The 17,654-nt window shown below is 35.3% G+C and overlaps 3 protein-coding genes across 4 annotated transcripts; 1 reads left to right on the top strand and 2 right to left on the bottom strand.

Annotated features, from left to right (window-relative positions):
* Positions 1-286: 286 nt before the first annotated feature.
* Positions 287-3,113, bottom strand: LOC122140091 (transmembrane protein 100-like). Its single transcript, XM_042741887.1, has 2 exons — positions 2,432-3,113; positions 287-1,871 (listed from the first exon to the last, which is right to left on the bottom strand). The coding sequence occupies exon 2, from the start codon at positions 1,678-1,680 to the stop codon at positions 1,246-1,248; it is 435 nt and encodes a 144-aa protein (XP_042597821.1). The 5' UTR covers positions 1,681-1,871; positions 2,432-3,113; the 3' UTR covers positions 287-1,245.
* A 2,793-nt stretch (positions 3,114-5,906) lies between these two features.
* On the top strand, positions 5,907-10,191 carry rcvrn2 (recoverin 2). The gene is made up of 3 exons (XM_019091321.2): positions 5,907-6,574; positions 9,166-9,277; positions 9,552-10,191. The coding sequence occupies exons 1-3, from the start codon at positions 6,194-6,196 to the stop codon at positions 9,635-9,637; spliced, it is 579 nt and encodes a 192-aa protein (XP_018946866.1). The 5' UTR covers positions 5,907-6,193; the 3' UTR covers positions 9,638-10,191.
* A 1,619-nt stretch (positions 10,192-11,810) lies between these two features.
* Positions 11,811-17,612, bottom strand: LOC109112608 (germ cell-specific gene 1-like protein). 2 transcript variants are annotated; one of them, XM_042740676.1, is made up of 6 exons: positions 15,020-17,612; positions 14,282-14,470; positions 13,123-13,170; positions 12,813-12,965; positions 12,603-12,714; positions 11,811-12,437 (listed from the first exon to the last, which is right to left on the bottom strand). In XM_042740676.1, exons 1-6 carry the CDS (start codon positions 15,213-15,215, stop codon positions 12,065-12,067), a joined length of 1,071 nt encoding a protein of 356 aa, XP_042596610.1. In that variant the 5' UTR covers positions 15,216-17,612; the 3' UTR covers positions 11,811-12,064. The 2 variants fall into 2 exon arrangements, with proteins under 2 accessions (XP_042596610.1, XP_042596611.1); XM_042740677.1 differs by lacking the exon at positions 12,813-12,965.
* Between the last annotated feature and the right edge of the window lie 42 nt (positions 17,613-17,654).

Below are 17,654 nucleotides of genomic sequence, written 5' to 3'. Positions count from 1 at the left end.
ATATATTTTTCTTATATATTAACAATCGATATATTGAATTGTTTATTATATATTGAAATTATGCAGAATAATATTCTGTGTTACTATGTTCCAGGAATTGGCACTTTTCATATTTTGAAAAATATGTGACATAAACATATGTGATGTATTAATATATATTAATATACTGTACTATATAATATATATTATATGTTATTTTATATTCAGTGATAGCCTTCATAATATATATAAAATATTATATTTTGTGTGTGTGTGTGTGTAAATATATTTGAACATAAATGTACTATATATTCACATTTCATGGGAACATGTACGTTCAATATATTATGAGGAAAATACATATTGTGATATATATCTGTGTATTTGTATTTATACATATAACATAAAGTACTCAATCAATTCAGTTCAATTCAATCAAATCTAATTTTTCACTCACCATGTTGCCATGACTTTAACAATACAATTGTCCAAAAATCAAAACTTTTAATATTTGTTTTTAGTAAATATTTCAGGCATTTTTCTTATATATCATCACACATATTTTCATATAGCAAATGTGTAACTATGCAAACAATAAAGCGAGATAGTATGTGTTCAGCTTTATGTAAACCCAAGCATTAACTATTATAATTGAGTGTTTTAATAAAGCTATTGTAAATCTGCAGTGCAGTTATTGTCTTCATTTGCATGTATTTTGCATGTATGAATAAATATCCATACATGGTCCATGGATATATTGCAATATATTGATAAGCACTATAGTTTCATGGAAATGTATTATTTAATATATTGCATCATATATTGCAGAACTGTATATTTCCACATATTTCCATTGCTGTCAGGAGTTCATGTTTTTTCTCCCCTTAATGATAGTATATGGCAATGGAGAAAATATGATTTTGGTGATATATTAATATATCAAAATACATAGCTACAAAAATAGAGATGCACTCAGACAAAATTACACAATCATGCAGTACACATATTTAAAAAGAGATGCAATTATAGCCATTGCATCAATTTAAAAGCGAAAAACTTCTGGAATAATATTCACTGAAAGTTAGATTTACAATAAAGACATGAATGCAGAAGCGAATATGTCTCTTCTGTGTTCTGAAATCACAAAGGAAATAGCAAATGCATTAAATCCAATGAATTTCCTGTGACATTCCTTCACGACCAAGCAAAAAGATGGACCAGCAGATAGTTTGATATATTCAGTTATTTCTTCACTTCACTGCTCTATTACACGGTGACTCTTTTTAAAACAACTTCTGCATACTCATTAAACAGCACTAGATTTGCTTCTGCCCTCTCTCTTCTGGCCATCATTCTTCTCTTTTTCATAAAGAAACGGAGGATGAAGATAAAAGCCACCAGACCCAAACTGCTAAGCAGCAGTACCAATCCAAAGGCCAGAAGGTGTGATAGACCATTGTTCTTGTACTCCATATGATCCCACAAACCCACCGACACAACACTCAAACCAACCAGAGTGCCCCAAACCCCAAAGGCCAAAATACAGGAGCCGCAGGACAGCTCCGCTCCCCCCGTCACCAACGTGACACCTGCCACTGAAACCAACCCATTTGGTAACGTCACAGTCTGAGACTTTGGATCATATTTCACGGTTTGGGTAGGGTTCGAATCGGCTGAAAGATCCTCGGGTGCTGCCATCATTAATGAGCTCCACAAAAGTAAGATCTTTCCAAAGATGTCTGTCTCTCCTGTTGATGTACGATATTTATAAACTCCTTGATTATTGATGATTTTAACAAAATAAAGATGTTAGAAAGAAGTTGTCCCTCTAGGTTGTGCTTCTTCTGTAGTTGTCCTTCTTCTCTCTTCTCACAGGGAGGTGTCAGTCATTTCTATCAATTATACAAAAGCAAAGAATATACATCAGCATATTATAGAAATTCCACTGTGATGATAAAATAGTGTTATAAATTATAAAAAAGACTACTTTTAAGTCAACCTATATCACTGTAAAAAAGTATAGATCACATCAGTTTATAAATAAATATTATCTATCAGTATCTTGAATAGTTTAAACATTTTATGGTTATTAATATGGGATAGTTCATCTAAAAAATGAAAGTTCTGTCTTCATTTGCTCATCCTCATGTCGTTCCAAACCTGTATGACTTCCATTCTTTTGTTGAATGTAAAAACAGATATTTTGACGGAACCAAAACTGATTAGTAACATTCTTCAAAATACAGGTTTGGAAAGACATGAGGGTGAGTAAATAACGACATAATTTTTTGGTGGAAACGATCCCTTTAATCGCCATCAAAATTACCTCAAAATTAAAGTGTGTTATGGATAGATGAGTTAATCGCATTCAAACACATAAAATGTCACGACTTTCACTTAAAACATATAAGATGCATAAATGTATAGTTAGTTAAATGTATCAAATTCTCACCTTTTTTCCTGCTTGTAAAGAGTCAGACCAATAAGTTTTTATCCCAAAACATGAAGAAAAAATGTTCACCAAAGATCTGTTTTCTCCCAGGCAAGAGCATGCTGAATGTCTGTGCAGTGCTCAACAACCATTTACATAGTGTTTCACTGCATGCAGACCAGAGCCGGTGGACTGTTGTTTTTATTTTCCTTATCATTTGTTTGTTTCCATCGCTCTTTGTGTCCCAAAGGAAAGCGATGTCTGTCATTAGACATCATTATGACCCATTAACTTGTATTTATCTAAGACTCCCTCCCTTCCTCTACTCCCATCCAAACTGCTGCTTTTGTTTTAGGATCATCTGGATTTTTAAAAGAGGTATTGTTTTCTGAGCAGAAAGTTTTTTTTTTTGTTTGTTTGTTTGTTTTTTTTAAGAAATTTCCTCTTTGGTCTCCCCTGCCCTTTTGACATTTCAGTCGCTATCCTGTCTACGTGTCTTATTTTTCCAAGCGAGAAATTGTTAATTTTGTTGAATCATTCACTACTAACGCTTAATTTCTTTATCATTGAAATCTGTTCTTGTTCGGGTATTCCCAAAAATCTACTCATTCAAAGCACAAGTTGATCTGTTCAACCCTGAACGGCATAAGATGTCCATTACACATTTGAAAACACAATGGTGTCAGTAAACACTTGCATAAGAGGGTGTTTTCTTCCAAATCTTGTGACACAGTTGTTGTGTCAAATGAGTCACGAGTCAACCTGTTTGATGTTATCCATCTTTAGAAGAGGGAATAAAGTAGTCTTGACAAATTGTGTATTAAGTTGTCACTTGCAATTTTTCCAGATTTACTCCACTGACATAAAACCACCACCACAACAACGAGGCTAAATCTCTACGCTAGTCCCAGCAATCCTTGTACACCGCATGTCACAGTTTGCTCTCAGGGTGGGCACATTGTAATTAGCTCTGACAGGTAATCCAATAAATGTGCTCTTGGAATTCCTGGAATAGCACAGAGAAAATCCCTGTGCTAAAAGAGGGAAGGGTGAGGTATGTCTGGTGTTTCCAAGGGAGTTAAATAAATCCAGGGTGATTAAAGGTAGGGCAGACCTGTATCAAGTGAATGTTTTGGAAAGTTTCAAATGCAGCTTAGGATCTAAATGTGTGACCTGATGAGAAGAAATTTATAGGGACATGGAAAAGTCCAGACTAAAGGTTACCTATTTTTTTTTCTACTAAATAGTTGATGAGTCCTGTCAGCATGATAGTTTTAAATCTTGTAAATGTTGCAAACTAGTAAATAAGAGTCCCAGATATTAAACTTGAATTTTGACTGTTGTGTGGTTAATTTTATTAACATAAATTCAAACGGTAGGCTAAATGTTTTGGCACTCTTGAATGTGGTCTGACAGCAGAGTAGGCCTAGTTAATAAATACAAAGCCCATTACAAGATATTTTAAAAGATTCATTGCAACTTTACTAAACAACATAATGTTATTTCTCATAAATTGAGAAATGGCAGACGGCAACAAATCATTGTGAGGTGCACGTGGTGACGTTTGTTTACAAAAGTTCTTAATTTGGCCATTCAGAAACAAAGCTTGCATCTTTGTCATTGTGTGTAAATATGTATAACTGCATAGGCAGTGTACTGAAAAAAGGTAACACTTAATTATGATAGGTCTATATAACTTATACAATTTTGCAACTCCATGTCAACAGACTATCTGCTTAATATCTGCTAACACTTTATTTTGATGTTCCCCCATCAGACATTCAACTACACTGACTATAATTAACTATCGACTTATTTTTAAAAAGTAAATATTAACTTATTTTACTAACCCTAACCAAACATCCCATAAATACTCTACTGAGAATTAGTTGACATGTAGCTGCAAATTAATGAGAGTTATGATGTTGCAAACAGTAAAATGATTAAAGTAGACTATCAAAATAAAGTGTAAGCAACAAAGATTAAACACACTTGCTACCAACACACCCCAAAGTGGAGGCACTGTTGTGTTATAGCATTGCTAAAAAAAAAAAAAAAGCATCCAGCTGAAATATTCAAAATATATGCACTGCAAAGCTATGTGAAAGAATATGATTTACTCACTAAATCCAAAAGATTTGTAACTGTAATGGTGGAAAATGCAATGTGGCAGGTAATGTTAATTGGTAAGTGGTTTGCATGGAGATAGAGAAAGAGACCAGACATAAGTACACTGTATATGAAATAACCATAATCCAGTGATATTTACAAACGAGCCTAAACACAGTTGCTACTCGTAACTGCCATTAGTCACCTAATGAATTTATTAGAGTACCCACAACAGTTTATGTGTAAGCGTCAAACTGAGACTTAAAACCTGGGCATTATGCCAACCCATTATGGGCAGCGTCCAAAATCAGTGAACAGAATAAAGTCATGTTGCTTAAGTTTGACCCTGAACTGAAAAAGATAAACATAATATAGTATATTAAAAAACATGCACCATGAGAGGGCAATAGACCTAATAAAAGACAGGTGGCATGAAAAGTTGTACAGAGGTAAGAAGTACAGGAATAAGATTAAAAGAGGGAAGCTTCCTGGAAAAGAGGGTATGGCAGATGTCAGGTCCAGGCTTAACCATCCCCTGATTACCACGTGCAATTAAAATAAAATCAAACAAAAACCAGTGGTGTCTTGAATGAACCTCAATGAACTTGATACAGACATCAGCAAAAGCTGCTGTCGCTTAATTCACACTACTCAGTGAAAGTGATGACAGTTCGTGAGATGAATTCAATGGAAGATAAAACAAATAAACTTTATTTTTTAAGCCATTCATACAACCTAACTGATGTTTCCATTTATACACTTTAGTAAGAAACAACATGTCAAGCTGAGGAAAAATAAGTATGTCTCTACAACAAGGCCTTGCTTTAAACATCACAAAAGGTCAGTGTAGTTGTCTGGATGCCACTATCTGTGCCAAAAGGATCTGATGTCTCATTAACATATATAAATTCATAAACACACTTTTTGCTGGAAAAGCACTGGTTTGAAGTGCAAAACCGTACTGATTTGTGCAATGCTTTCTTGATCATCTCAAGTACATTTTGCATTTCAACAAAACCTAAAATATTAAAAAAAGGTACTTAGCTAGATACAGTAATGTTGCAATTATTACATATTTAAGCTAGCAAAACTAAATAATGCTTGAAATGTCACCCAAACTAAATGTTTAAGTTCATAAGACATTACATGTATATGATCAACAAGCTTAAGATGTAGTGACAACTGGGCATTTGCCTAGTAATCATTATTATTGTAATCATTTATGAAAGGGGACAGTCCCAAGCTGTTGATTTGGGGCACAGAGGCTCAGCCATGTCAAATCCCTCTTTAACGACTTAAACCTGCATTCAAAGGTAACAGCCTAAGTTCACCTGCCCCACCCCCTCTAACTCACCCACCCACCCATCAGCAGCCAACGTCATCAATCAGCACTCATTCTTCCCTTTACATTTGAGAGCGTCATTACAACGGATGCTGTTCTTCCTCTGTTAACACTTGGGTGTGACATCTATCAATCCATCCAATCCATCATTTTTCACAAGGAGCACCAAGGTTTTATGGGACATTAATTACAGGCACCCAAGAAAAGAGAGATTCCCTGGGAACATCTCAGCAAGTGCAGCTACATAATATAGTGTATCTCTGGTCAGAAAGGAGGACCTGACAAACAACGCTTTCTGAACCCCTGCCTGTGCTCTCCACCAGCAGCCAAAAATGGGGAATGCCAAAAGCAGCGCTATGTCCAAGGAGATCCTGGAGGATCTCAAACTCAATACCAAATTCTCAGAGGATGAACTGTCACAGTGGTACGAGAACTTCAAGAAGCAGTGTCCATCTGGCCGTATCACACCAGAAGAGTTTAAAAAGATCTACGAACGCTTTTTCCCAGACAGTGATGCTGCAGCGTATGCCCAGCACGTCTTCCGCTCCTTTGACACGAATGATGATGGAACGCTGGATTTCAAGGAATACATTATTGCTCTACACATGACGTCAACTGGAAAGACGGAGCGAAAGCTGGAGTGGGCATTTTCACTTTTTGATGTTGACAAGAACGGCTACATCACCAAGTCAGAAGTGGCAGAAATCTGTCAGGTAGGTCAAATGTTGGTGACATCTTCATAAGTATCATTAGTGGCACTGTTGTGTGGCTTCCTTTCGAAACCATACCATAAATGAGTGAGTTTTTGTAGGGAGCCTGGAGCTAGTTGACAGTTTTGCAAAAAAAAAAGATATTGAATGTATGTTGATCTTTTGCCACAACATGGCCCTTTATGCAGGATATGCTGTCATACTATATGTTGTCACACAGGGGCAAGTAGTCACAATGAAACCTGTCATTGATTGAACAGCCAATAACAATGAAATGCAAGTAAAACAAATGACAAATAACAAAAATAAATAAATAAAAAAATCATTCATTTAAAACACGTGATAAAATGCTCAGACAAAAATGTGACAGCTTGATGTTGATGTTCAATTGTCCTGAAATCACAGTTCATCATTTTTAGTTAAAAACTGCCTTAATTAGTTGATTCTGTCCTAAATGCATCCAAGTGTGGTTTTATTGTGTTTTCTTGTTTGAAGCTGTTACAAATGAACGTTTTTAAAACAAAACTCTCAAACCCTTACAAAAAAAGAAATTTATTCAAGTGTGCTATATATAATAAGTGTGCTATTAGTATATTTCTTAAAATGCATTAGGTAAGTTTACTTTCAGTCTACTTTTTATGTACTTTGTTGTTTTATGTACTTTGTTGTAGACTAGTTCACTCAAAGTTCACTACTGTGATTAAAAGTATATTAGTATACATTAGTGTATTAGTTTAGTATGAGTCTACTGTTAAATGTAGGACTAGGTGTGTGAAAGAAAACACAGGGTCTGGGAAATCTTAAAAGTATGCTTAAAAGTATACTTTTATAAATTAAAACATGGGCCAATTTAGTCCCAAGTAGTATTGAAATAGTACACTTACAAGTATACTTCTTGTACATCCATATTAGTATATTTACTACACGCATTCTAGTAGTTGAACTTCACTTAAGTATACGTAATGAAACAAACTTAAAGTATGTTTTTTTTTTAAAGGAAATTAGTCTGATTTAAGACAGTATTGAAGATGTTTGATACCAAATTGAAAAACATATTTGTGTAACTTGACATTTGACTCAAATCCTTACAGTTACTGAAATATAGCCCTAGTGACAACTTGCCCCAGTCTCCCTTATATAGGACTTGTTCTAATGCATTCTAATCTTTCTCTTGATGATGCATCACATATATAATCACAGAATATATAATTAAATTTTCTCTCTATTTTCTGTGAGTTTTGTTCAGTCAGCAATACTAAACAAACACAGAACACAAGGCCTCAGTAAAAAGAAAGAAGCCAAATGTCTTATGAGCTTTGACTTAACAAGCCGTTGCCTCGGAGCATGGCTAATGCAATCGGTCACATCCCAGAATAATTCATCCGATAAATGGTTTACCTTGAACAATAAACGTACACAGAGGCCTTTTCAAATGCAGACAGCCATTAGCACAGAGACAGGTCGATGGGGGGATTACAAAATAAGATGCTTTTTTTTAGAAAGATGCTGGATAAGTGGGTTGCAGAAGTCACAGTAAACAGTGGGAACATGTCGCTTAAATTACACAGTATATATCCAGCGAGACAAACACAAGAAAAAAAAGTTTATTCTATGTTTCTTTATTAAAATACAGTATATAATCAGGGAATACAGTTCTATTTTCAGTGCATTGTTTACTATTGTTAGGCATTTATGGATGTATCAAATGTTAACACAGCTACACACATGAGGTCAGATCAGCATTTGACCTTATACTCAGGCTTTGTTATCACTAGTTTGGTGGTTTATAAGTATAAATGTCACTGTCATCGTGCCAGTGACTGAATGCAAAAGAGCATTAAAGACTGAGCTGTGCTGAGGCCATGTTTTGTGGTTTTGCAGGAGCTTTGGCACTGCCTTTAATCTGTATTATTCCTATGTGTCTGAGATAAACATCTCCTCGGCTCACTGGACCACTCAGATTCAGGTCAGCAGTGGTCAGGAAAAACTAAAGTCTATGTAGATTCCCCTTGGCATTAGTGGTCCTAATCTATGATGATTACCTCCAGACAAGCATCATCAGAAGAGCAGATGGTCATTCACTTAACACTCCAATTAACTAATGGATGTGCCTGTCACAGGGATTTTCACTCTCAACTACATTTTGTCTGAAAATTAATAATGTTTGGGTAAATACAGGAATTAGGTTGCCTGCATTGAGATGAGGTGTTTAGTTTTGGTGTGTTTGGGGGAAAATGCTGTAAGAATTGGAAATGGTGGCTAGACTATATTATTAGTATAAAATAATTACACACACACACACTGGTTTTCATGTTTTACGGGGACATTCCATAGACATATAATGGTTTCTATATTATACAAACTGCTTTCTTTTCTCTTACTCTAACCCTACCCCTCACACAAAACGTTCTGCTATTTTGGATTTTCAAAAAGATCACTGATTTATAAGCTGTTTTTCTCATGAATGACCAGAATGTAAATGATAGATAGAGAGGTTTTAGAAATTATTGCACATATCATTATTGTTAGTATTAGTCTGTTATTGCTTTCTTCCCTCCTCACCTCCACTTTTTTTCCATCTTGTCGATCCTCAGGCTATCTTTAAGCTGATCCCCAAAGAAGAGCAGGAAAATCTTCCAGCAGACGAGAACACTCCCGAGAAGAGAGCAGACAAACTGTGGTCGTTCTTCGATAAAAAAGATAATGGTAATATTGTGTTTTTATGTTGATTTGTTTTTACATATAGTTGTAATTTAACCCTTTACTGTTCATATATTTCATATATTTAATAATATCTGTCATTCATGGACATATGATAAAAGATTCAAGTGTGCTATTTAAATATTTGTTTGCATTTCCTACCTTTATTACAAATCAAAGTTGGTGCCATAGTAAATTAATGTCAAAATGCTGCTGTTAAAAGACTGAATATGTGAGTTTGTCCAGTGACAGTGAGTGTTTTTTTCTTTTTTCTTTTCAGAGCGATTGGCCGAGGGTGAGTTTATTCAAGGCATTCTTGACAATGAAGGCGCGATCCACCTTATTCAATATGAGCCCCAAAAATAATAATAAAACAAGAACAATAACTGTATTTCCTGTCATATCATTTCCTTTGGTCAAGTGTTTTCCCCCGATTTCTTTTTTCCCCATTTTGTTTGTTTTTAACTTTTACCCCTTTAATCCGGGCACGTCTGTCCTGTTTCTTGTATTAGTGCAACACGAGTCATTCTGTAAATATCTGAAAGCCCATTAACCTCAATATGTTTGAGTGAGTCCTGACAGACAGAATGATGATAGATTGAAGTGATAGGAAAGTGTCACATCTGGGAACAAATGTTGAAATGTGTGATATTCTGTATGTAGACTGAAGAAGAGTTTTTGGCAGATGAAATGATGATACTGAAAGCAAATATTATTTTTCTTTATGAATCAAAGTGAGAACAGGATCATTCATGTTTTTCTTGCAAATGAAGTAAATTACAGATGTATAAATAAAGCCAATAAAGCCACTAGACTTATCTTCCAGCATGATAATACAACAACCTTTGCCATTCATATTATGCAAATCAGTTTTTTGATGTCATATGCTGTGGAATAAAACTGAAACTGTATGAGCTACTTAGATTTTCTCTGTTCTGTGTCTGTACGTGTGAATTTGTATGTAAATAATTAGTTGAGGGGAAAAGTTCAAGTGATCCGCTGGAATGGGCAGCACAATAATCTCTAACGGTCTGCTAGCAGACCAGAGGTTTAACATGCCGTGGCAATGTTTACCCATACTCCTGGATTATCTTTGTGTGTTGTCAATGCATGGCAAAGCTGGGCCAGATATATACATTGGCACACAGGTAAATGTGAGTCTGTATATGAGCAGGTTTGCAATATTTTGTTAGAGAGAAAAGCTCTTTATGACACTGTTTACTAACCGTCAATTCCCTCACTGTTTTAGTCCAAGGTAGGATTACTGACATAATCGCCTGTCCGACATTGCAAAAAAGACTTTAAAATCTCCAACTTCCTAGTGCAGCCTCTCTCTCTTCATTTCTCATTTTGGATTTCTTTAAAATATCATCTTATTCTTTGTTTTGCCATATTAAATATTAGTAATAATTAACTTAAATTTAAGACAACTGATGAAAATACAAGGGACGCTATAAGTATACAGTGGTTAAAGACATTATCATACAGTTCTGCTTTCAGAAGTGTGGAAAAAAAACATAACTCAAATAATCACACCATTTGAGGGTTGCAACAATTCCACATTTAGTAGTTATTTCAAGCAATGCTTTAGAATTTTACATTAACATTTACATTATTATTATTTTTTTTTTATTTTTTTTTTTCTTATTATTTATTATTTGTTATGGTTTGGGTGTCAATTCTAAACCAAATAAAAGAAACAATAGAATACAGAAGAAAATATGAGATATTACAGAAAATGACAGTCATTGTACTATAAACACATCCAAGTTTCAGAACTCTAACTTTCTAGTTAGTCTAAAAACAGCTTATATTGAACCCAGTCTGCCACAAATGAGAGCTTGTGGAATGTGTCACTCAATGATGTAATAGTGTGGCTAAACTCCACCTCTGCAGAAGACGATCAATGCCTGTTTAGCCCCGCCCATTGATTCGTGCATGTTATGAGAGAGGTGAACACATAGGTCTACGCAGAAACCAAATGATAAAGATGGCTCTGAAGAAAACAATATGCTGTGCAAGTTATGGGAAAAAACAGTATCTGCATTTCCAAGAGTGGATTAACTTACTTTTTAATGAAGTTCTAGACAGTGTCAATAAGAACTTCATTTTACCGTGGATTCGTTTACAAACAAGGCACAATTTGACATGGTATTTTTGGAAAGATTAAGACTAAAAGACGATGCTGTGCCGGCTATATTGAATCCGACAGTAATGTCACAACACAAAGGTGCGAGTAACTATTTTCGTAATGTGGTCATTATTGCTTTGTTGGTTAAACAGATTGTGTAATATGAGTATTTATGCATTTTAAACCTAAATCACAGCAGCGTACATCTGTGAAGGACGTAGGCTGTCAAACATACACAACTGTCAGCCAATCATAGCAGCAGGTGTTTACTTCAGAGTCTACAATCCGCCACAGCTATTCAAACACAGCTTTCTGATGAGGGCGGTTAAAACAGGACAGAAAATAGCCTATCACTTCTAAATTATGATGTTTTTTAATGTGAAAATCTTGATAACATTATAAGGGGACCTCAGAGAACAGTACAAAATAATAAAAAGGCAGTTAATGACCCCTTTAAAAAAAAAAAAAAAAAAAAAACACTCAACTGGGCATCAGTGGTAAAAAAAAATCTGTTTGATTACTACCATTCTTCAAGTTATTTTCTTCTGTGTTCCACAGACAAAAGAAGGCCATATAGGTTTGAAATGACATGATGGGGACTAAATAATAACATAATTTTTCATTTTTGAGTGAACTAGCTCCTCAACTCACATCATCCACGATTAGCAAGGAGAATCTATTCCGTTCATGGCCTCCTTCATCTCATCCATCTCTCTCTCACAGTCCTCACACGAATCTTGTCCGCATCCTCCAACCAGTACCAGGGTGGGCACATCCCTCTCTTGCACTGGTCCCATGCTCCCATTGGATGCCCACATAGAGTCTATCATCCCATTTGGGCACTGCAATAGGCCACTGACGGAGTACAGCCCTCCACCTGGGACCACCTCATCGTAGGACGGAGCATGGCTTGTAGCACGGGCCTCCTCTAATCGAAGCCTCTGGCGGTGATGTAGCTCAATGACTGTTTTTGTGTAAGAATTAAGAGTCATAACTGCAGCACCCATGCAGCAGCTGAAAGACACCCATGCAAGCCTTGGAGTCGAGAAGTGAGTGAAAGGACCATGCAAAAGAAAGAGGAAAATTTGTAAACATCTATAAAGTTCATATAAGGAAACTACCACTTTAAGCAAATCACAATCAAGCCAAACTTTAATATACATAAACTGGGTGAAAATATTTTGTAAGTGTACTACTCACGCAAATGACCAGCCATAGTCCCATGTCTGAGGTCTCCAGTCTTTGGGCCCCACAATCACAGTTAGCTGAAATACGGTGGTGTACATCATATGAGCCACCATCCCTAACAGTCCTGAAAGAAAAAAGTAGGGGGAAATCAAAACAATATATAATAACAATAATGCGATATTAAATTTGACCACAAGAGGGAACCAAGGACCACTATCTTACCTGAGAGAACTGTACATATGGCTGCGAAAGCGTTGATTTTGAGTGCATGCATTTCTTTATGAGCACACAACACTTCCACCCACAATAGTAGGAAGCCCATGCCCAACAAACTGATGTACATGAACTCAGCAATCATTGACAACCACAGAACACCTGCAGCAGGCAGAGAGGAGCACATGCACTTATATGAGCACATACTGTACAAATACTAAAAGCCTTGCAGGCACAGTTACACCTACATACATCATTGGTTATATCATTCTGCAGAGATCATTTCAAGCACACACACACACACACACTGCAATCTTACCATGAGTCTCTCCAGGAGTAAGATCCAAGAACCGGCGACATCGTTCTCCTGTAATGTAGCAGCATGAAAAAGAATACCAATGAAATCCAATGCCTGACACACTCAACAATATGTTTTTGATAAATCAATGATATATAATGCATTTTAAATAGATGTGCAATTTTGATGATTTTTTAAATTACCTCTTTATTTTTACAATTACTTAAGATATGAATATATCAAGATATGAATGTACAATGCTTTGCCTTGAACATTGGACAGTACAGAGCCACGCACATGACATGCAAGAAAAAATAAATAAATTGTGTGCACAATTTACTAATTAGTTCCTTCGATTTATAAATCATGTGCACGATTAAGTAAATCGAGGGAACGAAATAGTAAATCGTGCACATGATTTATCCTACTATTTTTTTTTTTCCTGTATGCCATGTGCGGGGCTCTGTAGGACAGTCTGTGTTACAAGTAATTATGTTTTTTTGTTTTTTTTTTAATGACACATTCTCTAAAATTAGAGCCGAAATGATTGTAAAAACTGTAATTTTAATGAAAATGACAGGAACAGTTTTCTCAGATATGAAATTTGTCATTTACCATCATGGTTCAAACTCTTATGACTTTCTTTCTTCCATGAAATACAAAAGGAGAAATTTGACAGAATGTTCCTGCAGCTCTTTTCTATGAAATAACAGTAAAAGGTGAGTAGGGACTGTCAATTAAAATGACAAAAGCACCATAAATGTGATTCATACAATTTGTGCACTACATACCAAGTCCTCTGAAGACTACATTTGATAAATTTGTGAAGGGAAAAGACTAATCAAAGTCAGGGTTACTAGAGAGATACAGGCAGGTGAGTTTGATCAAGGTTAGAGCTAAACTCTTCAGGAAAGTGGACTTCAAGAACCCTTGGTTTAGTGTGACCAATTCACCAAATTTGACAAAGAATATGGTGGAATGAAAATGGACAACTTTCAGTTTCATTATACGGGAAAGAACAGCATGAAAATCCAGCCTAACATCTCCTTTTGTGGTCCATCGATAAAAAGAACATGATAGGTTGGAAGCAACATAAGGTGAGTAGATACCTTAAGGTGACAGACTTTTTATTTTTGGATGAACTATAACTTTTATCTCTTTTGATGAGAGGTTTTCTTACCATCAGCATGTTTTTCACAGGACTCCCAAAATCCTGTGTGGAAATATCTGAAGGTATACTTGTCTTCTCCTGTCTCCCAAATGTAGTGCACTGCATTAGCCAACTGTCTTTGTCGAATCTTGGCTAGTTCCTCCCTTCGCTTTGGTGATAATGTTGGTAGCGGGTTCCGTGGATCTGGGGTGGGGTTTTCTGAAGAGAAAAGAGGACGACCAATTAGCCTGACAGTAACATGAATGAGTGCATGGTACAGTCAGTGTTTGTATCATTAGTAGCATTAGTAGTGGGGATTTTTCTTTTAATCTTTTCGCAGGCTACATTATTACGCCAGTAGGTGGCAACCATTTTAATGAATGAGCCATGGTTTTAAGTTAAAAGCAGCATAAAGATAAATTTTTTTATTACAAACACAGCTTTTTGCTGAATTTTGTGGATAACCTATGGATCATTTTGATGTTTTTATCAGCTGTTTGGACTCTCATTCTGACGGCACCCATTCACTTAAGAGGATCCATTGGTGAGCAAGTAATGCAATGGTTAATTTATCCAAATCTGTTCTAATGAAGAACCAAACTCATCTACATCTTGGATGGCAACAAGGGTGAGTACATTTTCAGCAAATTTAAATTTTTGGGTGAACTATCCCTTTAATGCCATACTTAAATTGTGACATTGGTCTGAATATCAGCATGAATGTGATTTATCACACAGGTGATATCAAACCAGAAGACTACATCATACCTGTAGCGTAAGGTTCACTGTTGTTCTGGCCGCAGTTCTTCATCTTGACAGGTGACAAGCAGAGAGGTTTGACCACCTTGTGCGTTCCTTCACACCAGTAAGATGTACAGAAAGCCAGCACAGATAACGCGAGGGCAAGGGAGGTCAGGAAAAGAGAAAGTAGGGAGCGAGAACGCCTGGACATGTGGTCCAACATGCTACCCAAAGTGAAGGCAGAGTTGGTTTATAAAGGGCAAACAAGGATCAGTAACCAAGAACAAGAAATCTTTTGGGATGAGAATGAAATTGAGAAAATTATATAATGCAGAAATGAGTAAGAGTTCCCTGTAACAGATGGTAGGATAAATAAAGATGTGGATTTATTAAAGGAGAGGGTCAGATCAGGGAAGAACCTTAGTAAGAGAGGAAAGAACAGCATATGTCACAGGCTTATATGTTACACTTTGTTCTGGACAGATGTCTTTTATCCAAAGACACAAAGAAAATCAAAATGTCCTTGAAGAGTTCTAAAAAGACATATTACAGGTACATCCTAGCACTGGACTTTTTGTGTTAATGCTTCCTGGCACTAATATATCATTACATGGATTATTATTTTATTTTTATGTTTTTTAGATTTTTTTTTTTTGTTTTATATATTTTTATTTGATGTCACTTACTAATGCTGTAACAGAAATCATCACTTAATCACATTAAACTGCTTTATTAGATATTATCTGAGTAGCCTACTTTATAGGCCCTATTTGTGATTTATGTTGCTTCGCAATCTATAGGCAAATCAGAGGTTAATAAACTTCCTTTAATTTCAGTCTGATTAAACTAAGGAGCCTTATGATTGTTACCATTGCTCCTTCTAATATCAATCATTTTCAGTTCCGCTCACAAGTATTCATGCCCTTGCTGAATATTCAAGATTTTAGGAATTTTAACAAAAAAGAGGGATTATTATATCTTAATAATGTGTGTTTTTACTTGGTTAATCAGTGACTGTTTGTTATGTTATGAGAAAGTTGTTAATGAGTCCCTTGTTTGTCTGGAGCAGTTCAACTGCTGCAGAACATCAGAAAAATCCTTCAGCTCCTTCACATTCTTTGCATATTATTCTAGCATCTTCTGCATATTATAACCATTTCCAACAATGACTGTACGATTTTGAGATCCATCTTTTTACAATGTATATACTTTTAACTGTCCTCATTTTAAAAAGATGGATCTCAAAATTATACATTCATTACAACTACTACAAAAGGTGAAAACAATCACAGATGCTCTAGAAGGAAATACAGTGCATTAAGAGCTGGGGATGTGCAATTTTTTTCTTGTTTTTGTATCTTATTTTTAGCACTATATTTAGTATTCAATGCCTATTATTTGGTACTGCCCTTTAAAAGCTACTTAAGACTTTTATGTTTCCCAAAATACAAAATAAGTTCAGCCCCAAACATCCAATTCTAAAAGTTTACAACCACATTTATATATCCAAAAGGTTTTACATCTAAAAATCACACAGTTGCTGTTGGAAAGAGTTCAGATATGCAAAAAAACCAAAGAATGTGGAGAATATTTCTGAACCGCTCAGGACAAACATTTGTCTAAATGTAGATAGTACTAAAATACAAAAATATACATGCAATTTTTATAATCCCTTATTTTGTTAAAATGATTAATATCTTGCATATTCTGCAAGGGGTATGTAAACTTATGAGCAAAACTGTAATCCAGAGATAAAAGCATGTTTACGTAATGCTGAATAAATGATGTGAAACTATTATTTATTTTCAGTGCGGCTCTGAATGGGATTAAAAATGAGAAAAGGAAAAAGAGGGAATTCAAAGGATTACGTTTGAAGTTACGTGATGAAATTATTAGTTAAGCTCTTGCATTAAGTCTAACTTTACTTGTAATCCTCTAATAATCTGTTTTAATCTGTTTGGGCTTTGTAGGTGTGCATGTTTCTTTTTTTAAGAATACCTATGTATTTATTTTTTACATAAAATATGGAGTTTTATAAACATTTGATTTTAAAATACATTACTGCGGGTTACATCAACCAAATTCATTTTCAAGGGTTAGATCAACTGGAAATAGTTTTTTAAGGCAACAACTGCACATTTCCACTTTTTACAGTTTATTGGAATATAGAGTCTAAATTTAAAATCATTTGAATGTGTTTGTTAGTGATATGAAAGACAAAATGCCTGCTAATCAAAAATGTTTGATCAAATATTTATTTAAGAGTACAACCAAATGGTTTTCCTTTAAATTGCATCATGATCTGAAAGCAACACCTTTTATGCATTGCATTATTATATATGCAGTTTTACAAGAAAATCAACAATTATTCTGCATTAAAAAGCTGATTTTTACCTGTGCACATTAATCTTCTTACATCATGTCCATCGTAATAATAATTCCCTATTTCGATCCATGAATTTGTATTTTATTCCACCTTCTGTGCAGCTGTTAAACACAGAAGGTCCTCGTCTCTTTGGTTCAGCATGCAGTTTCCCTTCTTATCCTTTTGTGATTATTTCTGCTTTTCCCCTTTTTTGGTACAATCCTGCCCAAATCTCCTCCTTTTCCTGCCTTTCCTTGAAAATGGTGTCACACTCTACCAAGAGCATCCATAATCCCT

Source organism: Cyprinus carpio, chromosome B16 (assembly GCF_018340385.1).
Source record: "Cyprinus carpio isolate SPL01 chromosome B16, ASM1834038v1, whole genome shotgun sequence".
NCBI classification, from domain to species: Eukaryota; Metazoa; Chordata; class Actinopteri; order Cypriniformes; family Cyprinidae; genus Cyprinus; species Cyprinus carpio.
Note: the sequence above shows the minus strand (reverse complement) of the source record. Positions and strands in the feature narration are given on the sequence as shown.